The following is a 20,284-nucleotide window of genomic DNA, read 5'->3' as shown; positions in this document are numbered from 1 at the left end:
GCTGCTCTGAAATCAGCAGGCTGTGGTTATGTAACATCTCTTTTAATCTGATCCTTCTATTTTATCCTGCGACCCAGGGTAGATCATCCAACCTGGAGGCTCAGTTCTTGAGTCTGTAGAATAATGACATCTGACCTTGCTCATCCTGACCAGACATACCACGAGGATGGAGGCAGTCTTTGAAGAAAGCTGAGCTTCCCAGGAGAGAGAAACGACAGGCCTGGGTCTCATTATTGAATATTTTGCAATGGGTTTAAGTTTTATCCTTGCCTTTAAATCCTCAAAATTATTTACATTTAGACTAATCTGCTTTTTTAGATATTGAAATATACCCTGAGGCTTTTCTTTACTAATTACCTAGAATGACACTGCTTTAAGTGCCAGGAAAGAAACTGCTTTTACATGAATCCTTTACACCTTCCAGAATACTTAAGAGCAGAGGCAATGTTCTCCCTCAAATAATCTTTTCTTTTCCAAAGCCTCAGTTTCCCAGGAAAACACTCACAGAGACATGATTCCATATGCCCCACCCTACATCCTTCTTTCTTTTTATATACAGAGAAGAACACGTGACCTAGGTGTCAGTCACTCGGTTCAGTCACGTCTGACTCTTTGCGACCCCATGGACTGCAGCACACCAGGCTTCCCTGTCCATTACCAACTCCCAGAGCTTACTCAAACTCAGGTCCATCGAGTTAGTGATGCCATCCAACCATCTCAACCTCTGTCGTCCCCTTCTCCTCCCGCCTTCAATCTTTCCTAGCATCAGGGTCTTTTCCACTGAGTCAGTTCTTCGCATCAGGTTGCCCAAGTATTGGAGCTTCAGCTTCAGCATCAGTCCTTCCAATGAATATTCAGGACTGATTTCCTTTAGGATTGACTGGTTGGATCTCCTTGCAGTCCAAGGGACTCTCAAGAGTCTTCAACACCACAGTTCAAAACCATCAATTCTTCTGTGCTCAGCTTTCTTTTGGAGAAGGCAATGGCACCCCACTCCAGCATTCTTGCCTGGAAAATCCCATGGATGGAGGAGCCTGGTAGGCTGCAGTCCATGCAGTCCTGAAGAGTTGGACACGACTGAGAGACTTCACTTTCACTTTTCACTTTCATGCATTGGAGAAGGAAATGTTCTTGCCTGGAGAATCCCAGGGACGGTGGAGCCTGGTGGGCTGCCGTCTATGGGGTCGCAGAGATGGACACGACTGAAGTGACTTAGCAGCAGCAGCAGCAGCTTTCTTTATTGTCAAACTCTCACATCCATGAATGACCACTGGAAAAACCATGGCTTTGACTATGTGGACCTTTCTTGGCAAGGTGATATCTCTGCCTTTTTAATACACTGTCTAGGTTGGTCATAGCTTTTCTTCCAAGGAGCAAGCGTCTTTTAATTTCATGGCTGCAGTCACCATCTGCAGTGATTTTGGAGCCTAAGAAAATAAAGTCTGTCACTGTTTCCATTATTTCCCCATCTATTTGCCATGAAGTAGCATGGGACTGGATGTCATGATGTTTGTTTTCTGAATGTTGACTTTTAAACCAACTTTTTCACTCTCCTCTTTCACTTTCATCAAGAAGCTCTTTAGTTCTTTGCTTTCTGCCCTAAGGTGGTGTCATCTGCATATATGAGGTCACTGATATTTCTCCTGGCAATCTTGATTCGAATTTGTGCTTCATCCAGCCTGGCATTCCGCATGATGTATTCTGCATATAAGTTAAATAAGCAGGGTGACAATATACAGCCTTGATGTACTTCTTTCTTGATTTGGAACCAGTCTGTTGTTCCATGTCCAGTTCTAACTGTTGCTTCCTGACCTGCATACAAATTTCTCAAGAGGCAGGTCAGGTGGTCTGGTATTCCCATCTCTTTCAGAATTTTCCACAGTTTATTGTGATCCACACAGTCAAAGGCTTTGGCGTAGTCAATAAAGTGGAAGTAGATGTTTTTCTGGAACTCTCTTGCTTTTTCAATGATCCAGTGGATGTTGGCAATTTGATCTCTGGTTCCGCTGCCTTTTCTAAATCCAGTTTGAACATCAGGAAGTTCACGGTTCACGTATTGCTGAAGCCTGGCTTGGAGAATTTTGAACATTACTTTACTAGTGTGTGAGATGAGTGCAATTGTGTGGTAGTTTGAGCATTCTTTGGCATTGCCTTTCTTTGGGATTGGAATGAAAACTGACCTTTTCTGGTTCTGGGGCCACTGCTGAGTTTTCCAAATTTGCTAGCATATTGAGTGCAGCACTTTCACAGAATCGCCTTTTAGATTTGAAATAGCTCAACTGAAATTCTGTCACCTCCACTAGCTTTGTTCGTAGCAATGCTTCCTAAGGCACACTTGGTCTAAGGTTCACAGATCTAGGTGTACTTTACACATATAATCCCACCAAAGAGTCTGTCCAGGATTACAGAAACCAGCAAGAAAAGAACAACCATTACTAGCCCCATTCACATCCTTCTGAGGTCATCCTCAACACTGCATGTCACAGGATGCAGGTACCACAGAACCCCAGCCTCTCTCCCATGTCCCTTTGCAAATGCACACTGGTCAATCCAAATTACGTCTGACAATGTGTGGAAGCAGAAAGAACCCACACAGTCACATACCATACCTATATAAGGAGGCCTATCTGAAGAAATCTTCAGAAATGCAAACACGAGAAGGAAAGAGTGGCAATCACACGTTATAGTCTAATTTCAATAGTCCCTCAAAGGTGTCAAAAAGTCTCATGAAATACAGTTGACAAACCAGGTGGGGATCCTGACTTGTCATGAGTTTCTGTCATGGATATTGGTTGTCTTGGGCCACCCCAGACCATTCTTCCTTCTTTTGGTTCAGCACCTGGATTTCCTGTCTGGGAATCTATTCTCCTCCTCCGCATGTAGTCTTGGTGGGACTGTCAGTCAGGACTCCCCCGACCCTTCTATCCCCAGCCAAGCAGTGGGCATGTGGCCTGTGCCAAGCCATAGGGCTCTTATTTCCAGGGCTCTGAGTCTTGGATGAAGAAACCTGTCAAAATGTATCCACTGTAGCAACAGGAGCAGCAGGCAAGTAAGACCATCAGTTCTGTCCACTGGATCCCCAGAGCCCCCTTTGTATCTGTCCTTCACCCAGCCTGCTCCCACACACTTCCTGTTGATTCTTAGAGCTACTGGATAGCCTTCCAACAAAATCCTTTTGTGTTTGACCTAGCCAAAATTGGTGTCTGCTGCTTGTGGAAAAAAGAAGAATTTACACAGATGTGCAGCTTGCTTCTTCAGATTCTGGACCTAGTTGAGGATTTCTAGGCTCAACTAAGCCGTATGATCCTAAATGATTCCAAAAATGATACTCTGCATATGAGTACATTCTCCCTAAAATCCTCTTGTGCCTCTATGGTCAATAATAATGAGTATTTAAAATAAAATAGAGTAAGAGAGAGAGAGGCAAACTAGCAAGGCTTCAATTCAGTTCAGTGCAGTCACTTAGTCGTGTCCGACTCTTTGTAACTCCATGAATTGCAGCATGCCAGGCCTCCCTGTCCATCACCAACTCCCGGAGTTCACTCAAACTCACGTCCATTGAGTCAGTGATGCCATCCAGCCATCTCATCCTCTGTCGTCCCCTTTTCCTCCTGCCTCCAATCCCTCCCAGCATCAGAGTCTTTTCCAATGAGTCAGCTCTTCGCATGAGGTGGCTAAGTATTGGAGTTTCAGCTTCAGCATCAGTCCTTCCAAAGAACACCCAGGACTGATCTCCTTTAGAATGGACTGGTTGGATCTGCTTAGAATAGTTCTATAATGGTGAAATTTACATTAGCTCTAAATTTTACTTTTAGGAATGAAGACAGAATGGGAAAGAGAATCTACTGTTTATATACAATAGAATGCATAGATCACAAAGGTGCAGTCGATGGGTTTCGACAGCTACACACACCAGAGTCACAGCCATGCCAATTATGATCTGGAACATGACCATCATTCCACAAAGCTCTATCATGGGCCTTTCCAGCTACTCCTTCCCCACACCCATAGGCAAACACTGTGCTGACTTCCGTCAGCATAGCCCAATTTTCCCTGTTCTAGAACAAAATACAAATGGAATCAGGCAGTGCATAGGCTCGTATCTGGCTCACTCTGGTCAACATAGTGTTTCTGATATTCACCTGGATCATTATATGTGTCAGTAGAGTGTTCTTTGTTATTGCTGAGTAATACTCCACTGTAGAAATGTATCACAGTGTGTTTATTCAGTCTCCTGTTGATGAAATAGTTGGCTTGTTTCCAGTCTGAAGCTATCATGAAAAAAGTTGCTGTGAACATTCTTAAATAAATATTTTTTATGGAACTATGATTGCTTTCATTGCTCTTGAATCAATGAATTTTCATTTAATGGTGAAAAGTTTTGTATTAACAGCATGCAGAGAAACAATAATATAATTTTTCCTGGAGGGAAAATGGTGCCTATTTTCCACCTTTTTCCCTAGGATAGACTAGGTTCATAGGTACCATTCTATTAACCCCTTATTCTTCCTTTTTAAGTTTCAGTCTCTCAATCTCCAGAATTCTCATTTCTCTACCATTCTAAACACACCTTTCTCTTGACCTTAAATTAAGCCAGCAAACACTCTCAATATGCCTTCTTCATGGCAATTTTTAAAAGGAAGAGCTAGCCCTATTCACTGGCTACCCTCTTTTTTAAAATTTTATTTTTAATTGGAGGATAATTACTTTACAATATTGTGAAAGTTTCTAGCACACATCAACACGAATCAGCCATAGGCATACCCATGTCCCCTGCTTCTTAAAGACCCCTCCCCTCCCTGCTCATTCCAGCCACTAGATTCTCTCCAGTGCTTTCCCCACAGTCTCTCCCAGTCTCATTTTCTCAGGCCCCAGCCTCCCCTTGACTTCTGGCTGTGTCAAGCTGTGTTCACTGCTTCTCCCCCACCACTCCTTCTTTTATCTTTTTTAAAGAAAAGTTAAACTTTAATTACTCAGATAGTTTTTACAAGGAAAACAGGCACCGAAAGACTGGTCTAAAATGCTCACAACTCTAACATATCTTTCTCCTGGCTTTCATGTACACTGGGAGTAGAGATTCTGTAGCCAGATTCTGAGGTTTGAACCTGGCTCTATCACTTCCTATCTGGGTGACCTTGGGTAATTATTTAACGATTATACACTTTGTTTCTTGTGTAAAGTGAGGCTGATAATAGGACTCACCTCACAGGCTTGTTGTAAAGATTAAAGGAGTTAGCCTGGTACACAGTAAGTGCTTGCAACTCCTATTATCTCATTTGTCCCTCATTGTGGTGTATATAATAGAACTTTATAAACCATAATAGACTTTATTACTATTAGAGATGATATAAGGTGCTATAATACTTTGGTGCCACCTCTTCTCAGGCTCCTTTCATCGTTGGGTCTCTTTCCCCTGCTTCTTTAATGTGGATATACGTCAAACCTCCTTCCTGAGTCCCTTGTCCTCGTGATTCTTTTTTTTTTTTTTTCTTTTTCGTTTTTTGTCCTCGTGATTCTATACTCTCTTGAAGGTCTTCATCACAGTGGCTTTAATTATCACACTAAAGACAATGACTTCAAATATAGGTCTACTACCCTAAGACATCTCCCTTAAACACCCCAACTTCTTGCTGGGGAGCTCACTACCATTCATTCATACTCAACTAATGTATAAAACCAAAATCACTGTTTTGTTTTCACAAAGAGGCTGCTCTCAGGATTTTGCTTTGTCCTCAGTGGAGGTTTAGTCGCTAAGTCATATCCAACTCTTGCGACCCCATGGACTGTAGCCCTCCATGCTCCTCTGTCCATGGGATTCTCCAGGCAAGAATACTGGAGTGGGTTGCTATTTCCTTCTCCAGGGGATCTTCCCAAGCCAGGAATCAAACCTGGGTCTCCTGCACTGCAGGCAGATCCTTTACCAACTGAGCTACAAGGGAAGCCCCTTGTCCTCAATGATACACTCAAATGCTGAGCAAACATGACCTGGTCTTGCCAGGTATTCCTAGGCCTGGATACAAGAGCTTCAGAATGGCTCTGTGGAGGGTAGAAAACTGGAAAACTCCTCTCCTTTCCCTTAGGCCTTCCCTGTCCACTCTGAAAAGTCCATGATGACTATGAACTGTCTGTGCAGGAGGGATGGGCTGAGGGAGCGAGAATTCCAGGAATGAATCAAGTTGCTTCGGTAAAACATAAACATCCTAACCCCAGGTCCACCAGCACTTGGCCCTAAGCCTTCCTTCCTCACATCATACAGTTTTGATAATACCGTCCATGTTTATGACAGTCCTTGACCCCCTGTGCCAGGGCTAGACTTGCGGGGGAGTCAGCAGCACCCCTTGGCACCAACATTCCATCCCTGACCCTCAGAGCTTTAATCAAGGAGAAGGAATAGTCTAAATGGCCCAGGGCCCTGTAACTGTTAGAGGCTCTGTGTCACCTATAACATTCCCTAGAGCCAAATCTACTCTTCTTGCAAGCAGCCTAATAAGTCACCTGAACTTACAGAAGGAAGACACAGCTCAGGGAATTCTCTCGAAGCTTCCTGCTTGGACTAGTCATTAGGGTGGTCATGGATATTCCACTTCTGCTTTGAGCACACAGCAGGATGGTACCTCCCTGCTGACCTTGAAGTTAAACATGATGCGTCACTTGCTTTGGCTAATAAGATGTGAGCAGAAACAACACCGATCACTTCTGGGAGAAGCGGGAAGGATCCACGGGTGATTCATTTGTTCCCTCTCCTTGCCTCAGTGGAAGCAGAGGCTGAGATGCTGCTTCTATCAGCCTGGACCCCTGAATGAGCAGAATACATACTGCATCACACAGGTGGTCTGGGCAAGAGACAAACTTGTTCTGTTAAGTCTTAAGGACTCAGGGCTCTTTGTTCCTGCAGCTCAAGCTACTCAGTCCCGACAGATACACTGGCCCTGGTTGTATGACCAGTTGGCAACCTCCAGTTTCTGACTCAGTCTCACTTCTGGTTTTTAGATTTGTGCTCTGCTTAGTTCAGCTCTTGGGGACATACGGTGCATTAAAATACCAATACAAAGCTGTCCCCTGGCTTATGGATTAAGACTGATACTTGCTACTGTAGAGCCCACAGTGACCTGGCAAAATTCTAGACTCTAGTTATGAAAACAGGTACAATTTTCTCCAATGCACCTAAACAAGACTCTACGTATTAAAGTATCCTTTTCTAGCTATATTGACCATACAATTTACAGTCCAAAGTGGTTTGGAGTGAAGGGGGATGAAGGTGACACATGAACTATCACTATACTGAGTAAACAGGCACGCATAGACCCTGGAATTCTACTTCTATCGTCTTTACGATATTAAGTCTATGAGAAAAATTCCTAGAGGCATTATCTTAGGACAGATCACTATGTCCAGGAAATGCAGTTAAAGGTCTAGGAAGAAGCATGTGGTGAAATTAATGTGTTTATCAGAGAGTGTGCTCTGCTTTTACTATTCTATGTGGCACTGGGTTGAATGAGTGCAGCTGTTCCCCTAAGTAGGCACATGCGAACAGCAACAGACATCCAAACAAAACCAAGAGCCGAATGCAAACTCCAGCCGTAAAATACGAACACCCTGCAGAAACATTAACAGCGTCTTCCTCCCACTGGTCAGCCTGGGAGTCATTTAAGAGGAAAGAGCACAAAATCAAGAAAACAATCTTAGCAGCAAGAAGAATTGTTTAAAGAAAGCCAAAGTAAATGCAGTTTCAGTGACTCTGGGAGCCTCTCCTCCTAGGCATGTGAGACATATTAATGTCAGTAAATATTTTTAAAGAATGCTGAATTTTCTAGACAAAGTAACAAACACAGTGCAGAAGATAGTTGATTTATTTAATCTGCTGCTGTTCTGCATTTTTCTTTTCTTTGTAAAACATTTGTAAAAATGCTTTGTAAAACAGCATTCTCACTGGCTCCTTCAAAATTTCAGTGGCTTATGGTGAAGAAGTAGATAATAATTACTGTAGAAGATTCTGTTTTTCTGTCTGTCCCAACTCCCTCTTTCCCACCTCCACTTCCTGGGATGTGGGTTTCTCACCAGAGGGCTAGTCACATGACCTGAGTTAACCCAAGGACCCCTGCCCCCAACCTAGGCCCTGAACTCATGTCCAGGGATGGGAATATGACCCAAAAAAGATCACAGTGTGGTTTTTCTGAGACTGAAGCCCTCATTAGGCATATTAGCTTCCTAGGCTGCCATAACAAATGACCACAAACTGGGTGGGTTAAAACAACAGAACTTATTCTCTGACAGTTCTGGAGGCTGGGAATTCAAACTCAAGGTGTTGGCAGGGCCCTGCTCGCTCTGCAATCTCTGGGGAAGAAGCTTTCTGTTACTCCTCCTGGTTTCTGGCATTTTCCAGAAATCCTTAGTGTTCCCTGACTTGTAGCTGCATCACTCTAAGCTCTGCCTTGGTGTCACATGGCCATCTTTCCTCTGTCTGTGCCTGGGTGTTCTCTATATGTGTGTCTCTGTGCCTCTTCTCTTTATATAAGGACACCAGTCGTATGGATTAAGGGCCCACCCTCATCCAGTATGACCTCTTCTTAACCTGAACCTTAATTACATGCAAAGACCTTATTTCCAGATGAGCAAATTCATAGGTACCAGGGATAGAAAGATTGGGGAACGTAATTCAACCCATAACACTGGATAAGAGAGAGACTTTCTCACTCTGATTGCAAGTTCAAAGCCATGTAAGCCAAGAGATGGAGAAAGAGAGAAAAGCAGGCTCCTAATGTTACTGGGGGAGAAGGCAATGGCAACCCACTCCAGTACTCTTGCCTGGAAAATCCCATGGATGGAGGAGCCTGGTAGGCTGAAGTCCATGGGGTCATGAAGAGTCGGACACGACTGAGCGACTTCACTTTCACTTTTCACTTTCATGCACTGGAGAAGGAAATGGCAACCCGCTCCAGTGTTCTTGCCTGGAGAATCCCAGGGACAGGGGAGCCTGGTGGGCTGCCGTCTCTGGGGTCGCACAGAGTCGGACATGACTGAAGCAACTTAGCAGCAGCAGCAACACTATTGAATCCCTTGAAGGCAGCCACATCTAAATCCCAGCCCCATTCTTGGACTTCCCAGTAACAGGACCAACAAAGTATCTTTCTTGTTTAAACATAGGTAGGCTGGGTTTCGGTCACTTACAACCAAGAGTTTTAATCAATGTATGCACCAGTGAATAATGCAATATAATGTGAATCCAAATAGTTTGCCATATTTGGATGGGGACGAACAGGCGGACTATACATGAAAAAGACTTGCCATGAGTTGAAACTAAGTGATGGGTATATAGGAGGTTATTTTCATATAATTATATTATTCTATTTTTACATATGTTTGAAATTTTCCAAAATAAAAAGTTGAATCAGATGTTAATTACACCCCCTCCTACCTGAGGACCCACAATTAAAGTCCAGCCTGAGTCAGGGCAAACAAAAGAACAGAAAAAGTAGAATCATACATAGACAACAGCTAGCATCCACAGGCAATACTGATGATAGGCGAAAATACCAGCATGAGTTTTCTTTGTGGGATGCAAAGAGCTTTTGATACTAGACTTGAGTCTACCAGGCTTGACAGGATCAGGTGGCTGGCAGAGGACCACGTGGAACTAAGCAGAGAGGGTTGGGTGATGTGGCTCCAGCTTCAGGCTAAACAATGGGGACAGACAGCGCATGGCTGGAGGAATTCACCTTGCCTCCCAGTGAACCACGGTAAAGCAGCTATTACTACCCACAGCCAACAATAAAGCAAGGGCGCAGCTCAGACAAAAGAAAGGGTTCCTTCTCTAAGTGCTCACTGCCAAGTACTGTTGCCCTGACATAAGAATATATTTCACAGTTGACAAAACACTCATGATTCTGTGCCTTAATTTAAGCCAGAGTCACCATCTCTTCTGAGATCTTGCCTCCCTCCTGGATTAGAGTTTCTCTACCCCAGCTGCCCATCAGAATGACTTGTGATCTTAAAAAAAAAATCCCCATCCCCAGGCTGCACCCCAAATCAATTAAATCACAATCTCTGGGAGTGGCACCCAGGCCTCAGTATTTCTAGAAGGCTCCCCAGTGATTCTAATGGGCAGTGGTCATGAGACCACTTTAAGAATCCAACCCAAGCTGCAGACACTTCTCTGAGACAAATGTGCAGACAAGAATAATTCTGTATCCCATTTCAGAGCAGACATCCACCCCGCCTCCCTCTTCCCATGGCCTTACACCTAGGCACGACTTCTCACATGTGGACACAGATTCTATAATGGAATCAGCACAACTCACTATGGCCCCAAAACCAAAACATAAAACAGAAGCAACATGGTAAAAACTCAATAGACTTTAAAAATGGTCCTCATCAAAACGAAACAAAGGAAAGTGACTTCAAGATCTAGAACAGTACTGATGAGCTCTGCAATGGTTGTCTACCACACTTCCTCTTGGGAAACTGCATTTGAGGCTCCCCCAGCACAAAAGCCAAACAACTGTCAGCCGTACAACTCCACATGCTCCCTTAAGCCATTCTACCAGCCCTTGCAGCAGGAACCAAGGAAAAGGGAAACTCTATCCTGGCTCACTCCTCACAAGTTTAGCTTGAATCTCTTGCTTCTACTCATTTCTTGACCCTTGCTCTGTCTCACTCATCCTCTCATCCTCAGATGCTGCTTGCTTTGACCAAAGCCTCTCCCATCTGACTAATGGTCCAGCTGTCACCTGAGAGCTATTACTACCTTTGGTAAAGACCCCTACCAGCTCCTCCTCGCACTGCCACTCTAGCCAGCATCACACTGGTTCCTCCAGCAACAACAAAAAGGCAACAGGGTTGGAGAACAGACAAAACTGATTCCTGTGGACAAGGCTGGGGCTACTCTTACCTTCTGCAAATGGTTCCCATTCATAAAACCGGCCCATGAACGGCTTGTTGTTGTAGGATGCACACTGTACCTCCCAGATACTTCTACTGCTTTCTGGACACACCTAATAAAGCAGATATTAAATATGCAATTAGCATCCATATCTTTTCATGGCCCAAGCCAAATCCCATGAGGCCTCACCAATGTTAAATGCCTGTACTGTCCCACTGAAACCTGGGTTTCTAAAAATGTGCTGATCACCTACATCAAAAATTTTAAATGCAGATCCCAGAGCTTCACTCCAAGTTTACTAAATCAAATCTTTGGAAGGACACCACATTTTTAACATGCTTCCCACGTGAAGATTTTGCATACCATAATTTGAAAACTACTGACCTAAACCTGCTCTTAACAAAGAGATCTGCTCACCTCCCTCAGAGAGGCCACCCATTTGCATCTGTTTGACTTTGCTCATGCCATTCTTGTGCATGGGGTAATATTCACAGCGAACACGGACACTGCTCTTACCATGTGCAGCGCTATTTTAAGCATACTAACTAGGGCTTCCCAGGGGGCACTAGTGGTAAAGAACCTGCCTGCCAATGCAGGAGATGTAAGACATACGGGCTCAATCCCTGGGTTGGGAAGATCCCCTGGAAGAGGGCATGGCGATCCACTTCAGTATTCTTGCCTGGAGAATTCCACGGACAGAGGAGCCTGGTGAGCTAAGTCTATGAGGTCACAAAGAGTTGGATAAGACTGGGGCGACTTAGCATGTATGCACATATTAACTAATTTATTCCTCCTGATGACAATGTTATTGATATTTTTACAGATTTGTTTCTACTAGTGAGCAAACTGAGGCATGAAGCAGTCACACAGCCAGTGAGGGCAGAGGCTGAATTGAACCCCAAGAAGTCTAGTGCCCACCAGGCTGCCTGCCAGTCTACATTCTGGCCTAAATTCTCTCTACCGTCTAATGCACGATGGTGCATCTTATTTTGTCTAAATTCTCTTCACTATCTACTGCAGAAGATCTGAGCCCTCAGCCTACAGAAGAGACATTCAGAGAGCTCCTGGGAAGTGCAGACTCGTGGATCCCTCCCTCAAGGATTCAGTAAGTCTGGCATGAGGTCCAGCAATCTGTAGTTTGTTAATTTATCCAGGTGATTCTGATATACTAGTCTACTCAGGTTTAATATCCAGCTGCTTCTGGCTTATTTCTTTCTTATTTATAAATGGTGAATATGAGTAAAATGGGACATAAATGTGGAATAAGATCAGAATCTCCTATTCAAATTGTGGATAAGGTAGGTTCTAGCTTTTTAAACCCAGCACACTTTAAGGTGAAGGGTGTGTGCCTATGTGTCTGTATTTTAATAATCAGACAGGAAAGGAATGCAGCCACTTAAATATTTAAAGCCCTGTATGGAAGTCTCTGAAGTAAAGTGCTAATACAATAGATCAAGTCCTACAGGATTAGAAGGAAATCTACTATGTGTATCAGAAACATCAAGTCTCCTGGAAGATGAGGGGAGGGAACAGAGTGGGGAATGAAACCAGGCGGAAGGAAAAACATCCCCTGCTTGATGAAGGGCAGTGGGGGATGCTGCTGGGACAAACACGCAGGGTGGTCATAACCCTACTGCAGCCTGAGCCAAATCATATAGAACGAGAAACCAGTGAAGTAGAACATAATGGAAACTGGGCTGGGGGAAGGGGGCCAGGTGGTTGGGCAGGGTGTGCTGAGCTCTGACAATGGGTGAGAAGCTGACAGGCTGGGGAAAGCTGTCTCCAGGGGCCATGGGAGCCAAGCTGCTGGCGGTCCTTAAGCCGGAACCATGTAGGCTTCCAGCAAAACCAGCTGCCTCCATGAAGGATTTGGGGTTAAGATGCTTTTTACAACCCTTTGGCCAGAACGAGAGTTCAACCAGGTTGAGATCAGCTGGGCAGCTTAGGAGCAGGCACCATCCTTTCAATGAGAAAGACTAGCTAAGGGGATTGTTAAAAACACAGATTCTCGGGCTTCCTTATCCAGTGGAGGATAAGGAAGAGGGCCAGGAATATACACTTGGAATGCCCCCCTCTGGTGATCCTGGGGCAGCCAGCCTGGCACCAGATTATGCAGCCACAAATAAGAGCCACTCCCAGGCCTCAATCACACTCCAAATGATTTAACATGCAATCAGAGTGTGAGAGCGGAAGAAAAGCAAGAACAACTCCTTTAATTTAAAGAGGAGGAAACAGAGGCATGGAGAGATGGGTTACCCTGCCAAACGTCCCACAGTGACACAGAGACAGAGCCCAGAATGCTGAACACCCACCCTGGCCATCACTAGAAACTTGAGATCCACTGCTGGGTGGCAGGTTTTCGTAATGGAAAGAGACTACAACAAATGGGCCAAAAGTCCTGTTCCTCAAATAACCACTCCTACATAAAGCCAAGCTGCTCTGAATGAGGCTCCACCCAGGAGCCACCCTAATTAACCTGGTGGCAGTTACCAGCATCAGAAGCTGTACACCATAAAAACTCAGCCAGTCTGTTTAACCTCTTTATAATTTTATTCTTTTTTTATTTTTGGCTGTGCTAGGTCTTTGTTGCTGTGTGGGCCTTTCTCTAGTTGTGGAGATCTTCCTGGATCAGGGATCAAACCCTTGTCTACTGCACTGGCAGGGAGATTCTTTACCACTGAGACACCAGGGGAGCCCAAAAGTTTAGCTATTCTTAACACCATCACCATTATCATTTGGCAGCAAAATAGTGCCAAACAGCTGGACCACGAAACAACACAGCTATAGAATCATTTTGAATTATTTGATGCTTGATAATCTAAATGTATATTTCATGACATGGAAAGCAGTCCACAATCTACTAAGTGAAAAAAGTGATTCTGTGTGTGTGTGTGTTGGGGGGTCTGTGTGTGTGGAGAGAGTGAGAGAGATTAAATTGGTTATCTCCAGATGGGCTATAGATGTTTTCTTTTTATAATTAACTTGGTTTATTTTGTATTATCTAGTTTTTCTGCAATATTTAACATTTATGTAATACAAATGTATCACTATTGAGCTCTTCCAAACACATAGCCATGCAAAGCTGGAACAGCTCAATACTGTTAACATTTTTGCAGAGTTTTTAATGCTAATGCCTGGTGCTTTTATTATATCCATATGCATCTGCCAAGTCTACCAGCCACTGGTGATAGGTTATTCAGGATACCCTGTCTCAGATCAAAAAGTTCTTTATATTTGAGTGTGGCCCCAGTTACCTCCTGAGGCCGGGGTGCTTGTTGACATCTGACCCACAGCGAGGGGTCAGGTGCTAAAACAGCAAATCCACCTATGGTTACCAAGAAGCAGATGAGTCCAGAGATTGACTATGGTACCCAGCGATCACCTGGCATGGGAAGGTACAGCAGGAGGTTAACAAGATGCCCTGATAGATGACCCACAGGAGGCCAGGTGAGTTGCCAGTGAAAGTCAGGACACTACTTCCTGAGGAGGGGAGAGACCTGGTCAGAAAAATGCAAGCCTCACAGAGTCCAGATGTGGAAGTGGGTTATTGAGACAGAATTACGGTACAGGAGAGGAATATAGATGTCTGGGGTGATAAGAATGATAATGGTGTTAAGAATAGCTAAATTTTGGGGCTTCCCTGGTGGCTCAGTGGTAAAGAATCTGCCTGCCAATACAGGAGACAAGGGTTTGATCCTTGATCCAGGAAGATCCCCACGACTAGAGAAAAGCCCACATAGCAACAAAGACCTAGCACAGCCAAAAATAGAAAAATAATAAAATTATAGAAAAGAATAGCTAACTTTTATCGACACTCACCAAATGTCAGCTATTCCACCAAATGATTTATGTATATTTACTCATTTAATCGCACAACCACTCATATCCATTTTATAGATGAGGAAGCGAAGGCAGAGAAAAGTTAAATGAGCTGCCCAAGGTCACAGGGCACGTGGGGAAGTCAGGATTTAACTCTAGAACTCATGACAGTAAGCACTCTGCCAAGGTGCCCGTCGAGGCCGTGAGGACAGCATAGTTAATTTGTAATGGATCCTCAGACAAGAGAGCCGTAAGCTCCTCTTGCTTACTGTCAGGAGACATCCTGGGGAACAGGTTTAGATTCGGCCTCTGAGGCCCGCTGGAGCGGCCCCGGTAACCAAGACTAGGGAGCTGAAGATTGAAGATGAAAACCAAGGAGGGCTGGGGAATTTCTGTTTCATGTCTCTTCTGTAGATTACATCTGTTTGTACTTGTCATACTATTATCAGTGTACGATCTCCTCTCATTTCAACAGACTCTCTGAAGTTAAAACTTTCAGGTTACAGATCATTTTACATTTGTTACACTTTAAGTGGGTTGTTTCCTGATGCCATAGACTGAGTCACCCTCACCTTATCAGTAATTGTCTCTATATTACACTGTGAGTTGGCTTGGGGCAGATTTCCTGCTGATCCTTTCCATGGGCACAGATCCTTATAATCTTCAGGCCAAAAAACTGAAACAAGGGAAAAGCCATGGAGATAGAGATCAGGCTCACTCAGGATGGGGCCAGCTATGACTGGAGCTTTACAGCCAAAGAAGGCCCCTGGGAGATAACCTCCCTTCAAAGGACTCTCTTCCATCCCTAAGAAGGAGGGTTATTCCCACCAGTCTCTTATGGGAAGTGGAATAAAGATGTACTTTAATATAATGAGCAGAATCCTTATAAAGCACTTGAGGCCCTATCCAAAGTTCCATCTAGACAATTGCTTGGAGTTGCTATGAGTCACAAAAATTATTATGGAAACTCTGGCTATGTTTCTAGTGACCCTGGTTAATCTGAGATGACACTGCCCATACATAACTTCACTGCTCAACAGGTCCCTGTCAGTGATCACACAATTACCTTTTGGTAATTAATTATTTCAGTTCCCCAGGAGACTGAAGAATATCATCCCTGATGAAGATAACACCAAGGAACATGACCTTGGGGTCTGCCTGGGTCCAATATGCACTTTTTTTTTTTTTTTTAGCTTTTGCATTGCTCTGGATTCAATCAAAAGACCAGCTACCATAGCAACACATGATGTATTTAACATCACCACAGTGAAAAAAATCTAAGGAACAAGCTCTAGAAAATGTCCTTGCACTGCCATGAGAAAGTGCCTACGTGACCTTGGGAAAAGTACTCTGCTCCTCTAAAATAGCCTAAATGACTGCATTTCAATCCCAAACCCTATGCTACTGCCCCCAACCCTGGAATTCCATGAGGAGTAAGTTAGTCATATATTCAAGTTTGTAGCTCATAGTAATGCATACATGTTAGCTGAATTGAAATCTAAGAAGACATCAAAGATGAATCCAGCAGTTCCAGAAGCTCTAAGTGCCTGACAGGTGGGTGTTCTCTTCTACAGATGGAAGATTGGCTTTGTTTCCCAGCCGTAGAATCATACAACCATGGATCAAAATTTCTTACAAGTGATCCAGCACAGTTTTCAAATATGCTTAATAACTGCTTTCCCAAGTCACTTGGAACAAACTCAACTTTGCAATAATGCTGCCACCTCCCACCACTTCCAGGGCCCTCTAGACAGTCAGCAAACTGGTTTTTCCAAAAGAGCTTGGTAAAGTTTTTGGATTTAAAAAACAAATAACTGAGGTTTTTCTCCATTCTCAGACACTTTTTTTTTCCCCTATCCAAATTCGTACTGTTCTCCTCGAGAAAGGAGTTTCCCTCTTATTCAGTAAGTGCATCAAAGACCCAAAGGATGTTAATGTAACTAAGCCCATCCAATCACCCAAGAGAACCCTGTTTCTTAAATACTCTGTACACATGTCTATACAAACCTAGGTTTATCACAGGAATGCTTGTTTATTTCTCCCTCTTTAGATTATTCATGTATCTCTAGATCTGTAAGAAGAATATCTCTAAAAGAGAATTAGAGAATATTCTCTCAAAGAGAATATCCTTTTCATAACTAACCAGGAAGTATGTAGGAAAAAGTAAACTTTTAAATTCAAAGCTCCTACTCCCCCAAGGAGCACAAATTTTACAGTCGCTACTTTAGGAATCTTATTAATAAGCCTGGTTTCCCTCCCTTCTGCCATCTGCTGAGGCAAGACGTGAAATTCCTTCAAAGGCAAACAGTCATTGTGCCCTTGCTATGATTGCCATTATTGACGATGCAAAGAAAAATCCCTCAAAATAGGCTCCTGCAAGGATTTCATGCTGCCTGCCAAGTCACTTCAGTCGTGTCCGACTCTGTGTGACCCCATGAACTGCAGCCTACCAGGCTTCTCTGTCCATGGGATTCTCCAGGCAAGAACACTGGAGTGGGTTGCCATTTCCTTCTCCAATGCATGAAAGTGGAAAGTGAAAGTGAAGTTAATCAGTCGTGTCTGACTCTTAGCGACCCCATGGACTGCAGCCCACCAGGCTCCTCCATCCATGGGATTTTCCAGGCAACAGTACTGGAGTGGGGTGCCATCGCCTTCTCCCAAGGATTTCATAGGCCAAGGTAAAATAAATAAAGAAATAAACCAAAACATGTAATGCCATGGGAAGAATTAATCTTGAAAAATAAGGAGTTGATTGATCCTTCGACACATTGACAAATCAACAAAACAAAAATTATTAATATACTATATATAATAAAAATATAACTGAAAATAAAATGTGGCTAACAGAGAACAGCAGAGTGGATGTAAGGGGGTCATTTCTTTATCTTTCGGAGTGAGGAGTCAACAGAGAAAATTTGAAGCTGATATATCAAGAAGCGAGGCGTTGGTATACTATTTCAAGTTATGGAGAAATTTAAATTTTAAATGATGGACTGTAATTACATCTTGAGAGAGGGACGAGGATATACCTCTCTTACTGCCACTGTGATATTCCTTCCTATTTTTGTACTTCTTTTTGTAATCATGAAAAGTGACAGTTGTGAACAAAAAACTCAGTATTAAAAAACTATGCTCATGGCATCTGGTCACATCACTTCATGGCAAACAGATGGGGAAACAATGGAAACAGTGACAGATTTTATTTTCTTGGGCTCCAAAATCACTGCAGATGGTGACTGCAGCCATGAAATTAAAAGATGCTTGCTCCTTGGAAGTAAAGCTATGACAAGACTAGACAGCATATTAAAAAGTCAGAGATACCACCTTACCAAGAAAGGTCCGCATAGTTGAAGCTATGGTTTTTCCAGTAGTCATATATGGATGTGAGAGCTAGACAATAAAGAAGACTGAGCACTGAAGAATTTTGGTGCTGGAGAAGACTCTTTAAAGTCCCTTGGACTGCAAGGAGATCAAACCAGTCAATCCTAAACGAATTCAACCCTGAGTATTCATTGGAAGGACTGATGCTGAAGCTCCAATACTTTGGCTACCTGATGCAAAGAACCGAATCATTGGAAAAGACCCTGATGCTGGGAAAGATTGAGAACAAGAAGAGAAGGGCGCATCAGAGGATAAGATGGTTAGATAGCATCACTGACTCAATGGACGTGAGCTTGAGCAAACTCTGGGAGATCACCAGGGAAGCCTGGTGTGCTGCAGTCCATGTGGTTGCAAAGAGTCAGACATGACTGAGCAACTGAATAACAACATATTTATGGGTATGATTCATACACTTATATTTCACACATATATCTGTATGAAATTTATTTGAATATTTATGTTTAATGTATCTAATATTTACATGTTTATATATACTGTATATATAAGGCCACTGTTCACAAAACATTCATTTACATATTTCATATATATCTGTTAGTCATTCAGTTGTGTCCAACTCTTTGCAACCCCATGGACTGTAACCCACCAGGTTCCTCTGTCCATGGAATATTCCAAGCAAGAATACTGGAGTGGATTGCCATTCTCTTCTCCAGGGGATTTTCCCAACCCAGGGATCAAACTCAGGTCTCCCACACTGCAGGCAGATTCTTTACCGTCTGAGCCACCAGAAAGCCCATTTCACACACACACACACACACACACACATATATACACACACATATATTTCTATGGAAAATTCCGAGTGGCCTGAGAAGATGAAAGCAGAGTTCTGCAAACAGCACTGACATTCACATGTATTTCCCAGATAAGGCGGCTAGTGCCAAGTTCATGACAGGAGAAACCTAAGTTGAGCCCTGAAGTTAGAGAACTTGTTTATCCAGCAACTGGCCCCATAGTTCCTGGTACATTTTACACTTCACAGAACTGCACTGACTTCTTGATGTGGCCCATTTGCAAAGTTTCTCCTTAAACTGCACGCAGGAAGTTGTTTATCAGTTCCTCTCTCATTTCATATAAGAGTAGCAATGGGATAGAATTAACATCTGCCTAAAGAGAGCTTTAGCTATATTTGAGATTTGTCCAACATCCTCCCTTCATTTTCACTTTCTTTGAGCCAGAAACAACTCTGCATGTGGATAAATCCATTGTCAGAAGTCAGTCCCACCCCCAGGGAAATTTACTGGAGAGTCACTGATACCACAACTCATCACAGCCATTTTTTGCTAAAAGCTGCTTTTTAGCCCCAGAGGTTTTTCCCCTCAAAATGCTAAGTGCACTCTGTCTAAACTCAGGATCATGCCTCTTTGTCAGCAAAGCCGTTTAAAAACTCAAAACCTTGTCCCTGCCTTGCACCTGGTGACTCACTGCAGCCTCCTTGATCCAGAAGGAGCCTGTGTGTCAGTTTCCTCTCAAGGGAGGAAGCACCGAACTCAGAGTGCTTAAGAGAAGACCAAGGGAGAGAGACATCTAGGGCTCCAGGACAAACAGCATAAGATGTCTGGATTGGTTAATTATGTTGCAAATAATAATAATACAAAACCCTAGAAACAGCTGGCAGAAAAGAGCTGTATTTTTATTGCATCTCCACAGACACCAGGAGAGACTGTGGTTTGGTTTTCTCCTTCCCATGTGTCACCCCTGTAAAGAAAGACTCTAGTCCTTTTGTTCCCAAGTCTTGACCTTCAATAAGCATATATTTAAAATGGAAAACCAACAAGGATCTACTGTATAGCACAGGGAACTCTCGTACAGGGAACTCTCATCAATATTATGTGGCAGCCTAGATGGGAGGGGAGTTTGGGGAAGAGTGGATACATGTATATGTGTGGCTGAATCCCTTTGCTGTTTACCTAAAACTATCACAAGCTTGTTAATCAACTATGCTGCTAAGTTGCTTCAGTTGTGTCCGACTCTGTGCGACCCCATAGACGGCAGTCCACCAGGCTCCCCCATCCCTGGGATTCTCCAGGCAAGAACACTGGAGTGGGTTGCCATTTCCTCCTCCAATGCATGAAAGTGAAAAGTGAAAGTGAAGTCACTCAGTCGTGTCCGACTCTTAGTGACCGCATGGACTGCAGCCTACCAGGCTCCTCCACCCATGGGATTTTCCGGGCAAGAATACTGGAG

The 20,284-nt window shown here is 43.5% G+C and overlaps 1 protein-coding gene across 2 annotated transcripts in view; it reads right to left on the bottom strand.

The window, feature by feature from the left end:
• Nucleotides 1-20,284, bottom strand: part of THSD4 (thrombospondin type 1 domain containing 4) — a 675,283-nt gene that overhangs the window by 513,064 nt on the left and 141,935 nt on the right. For both annotated transcript variants that reach the window (XM_061430240.1, XM_061430239.1), the window contains exon 6: nucleotides 10,889-10,991. In XM_061430240.1, coding sequence (XP_061286224.1) covers nucleotides 10,889-10,991 — 103 coding nt within the window. The remainder of the gene's footprint in view (nucleotides 1-10,888; nucleotides 10,992-20,284) is intronic.

The sequence above is a fragment of the Bos javanicus genome, chromosome 10 (genome assembly GCF_032452875.1).
Source record: "Bos javanicus breed banteng chromosome 10, ARS-OSU_banteng_1.0, whole genome shotgun sequence".
Classification (NCBI taxonomy): Eukaryota; Metazoa; Chordata; class Mammalia; order Artiodactyla; family Bovidae; genus Bos; species Bos javanicus.
This window is presented reverse-complemented; position numbering and strand designations above follow the sequence as displayed.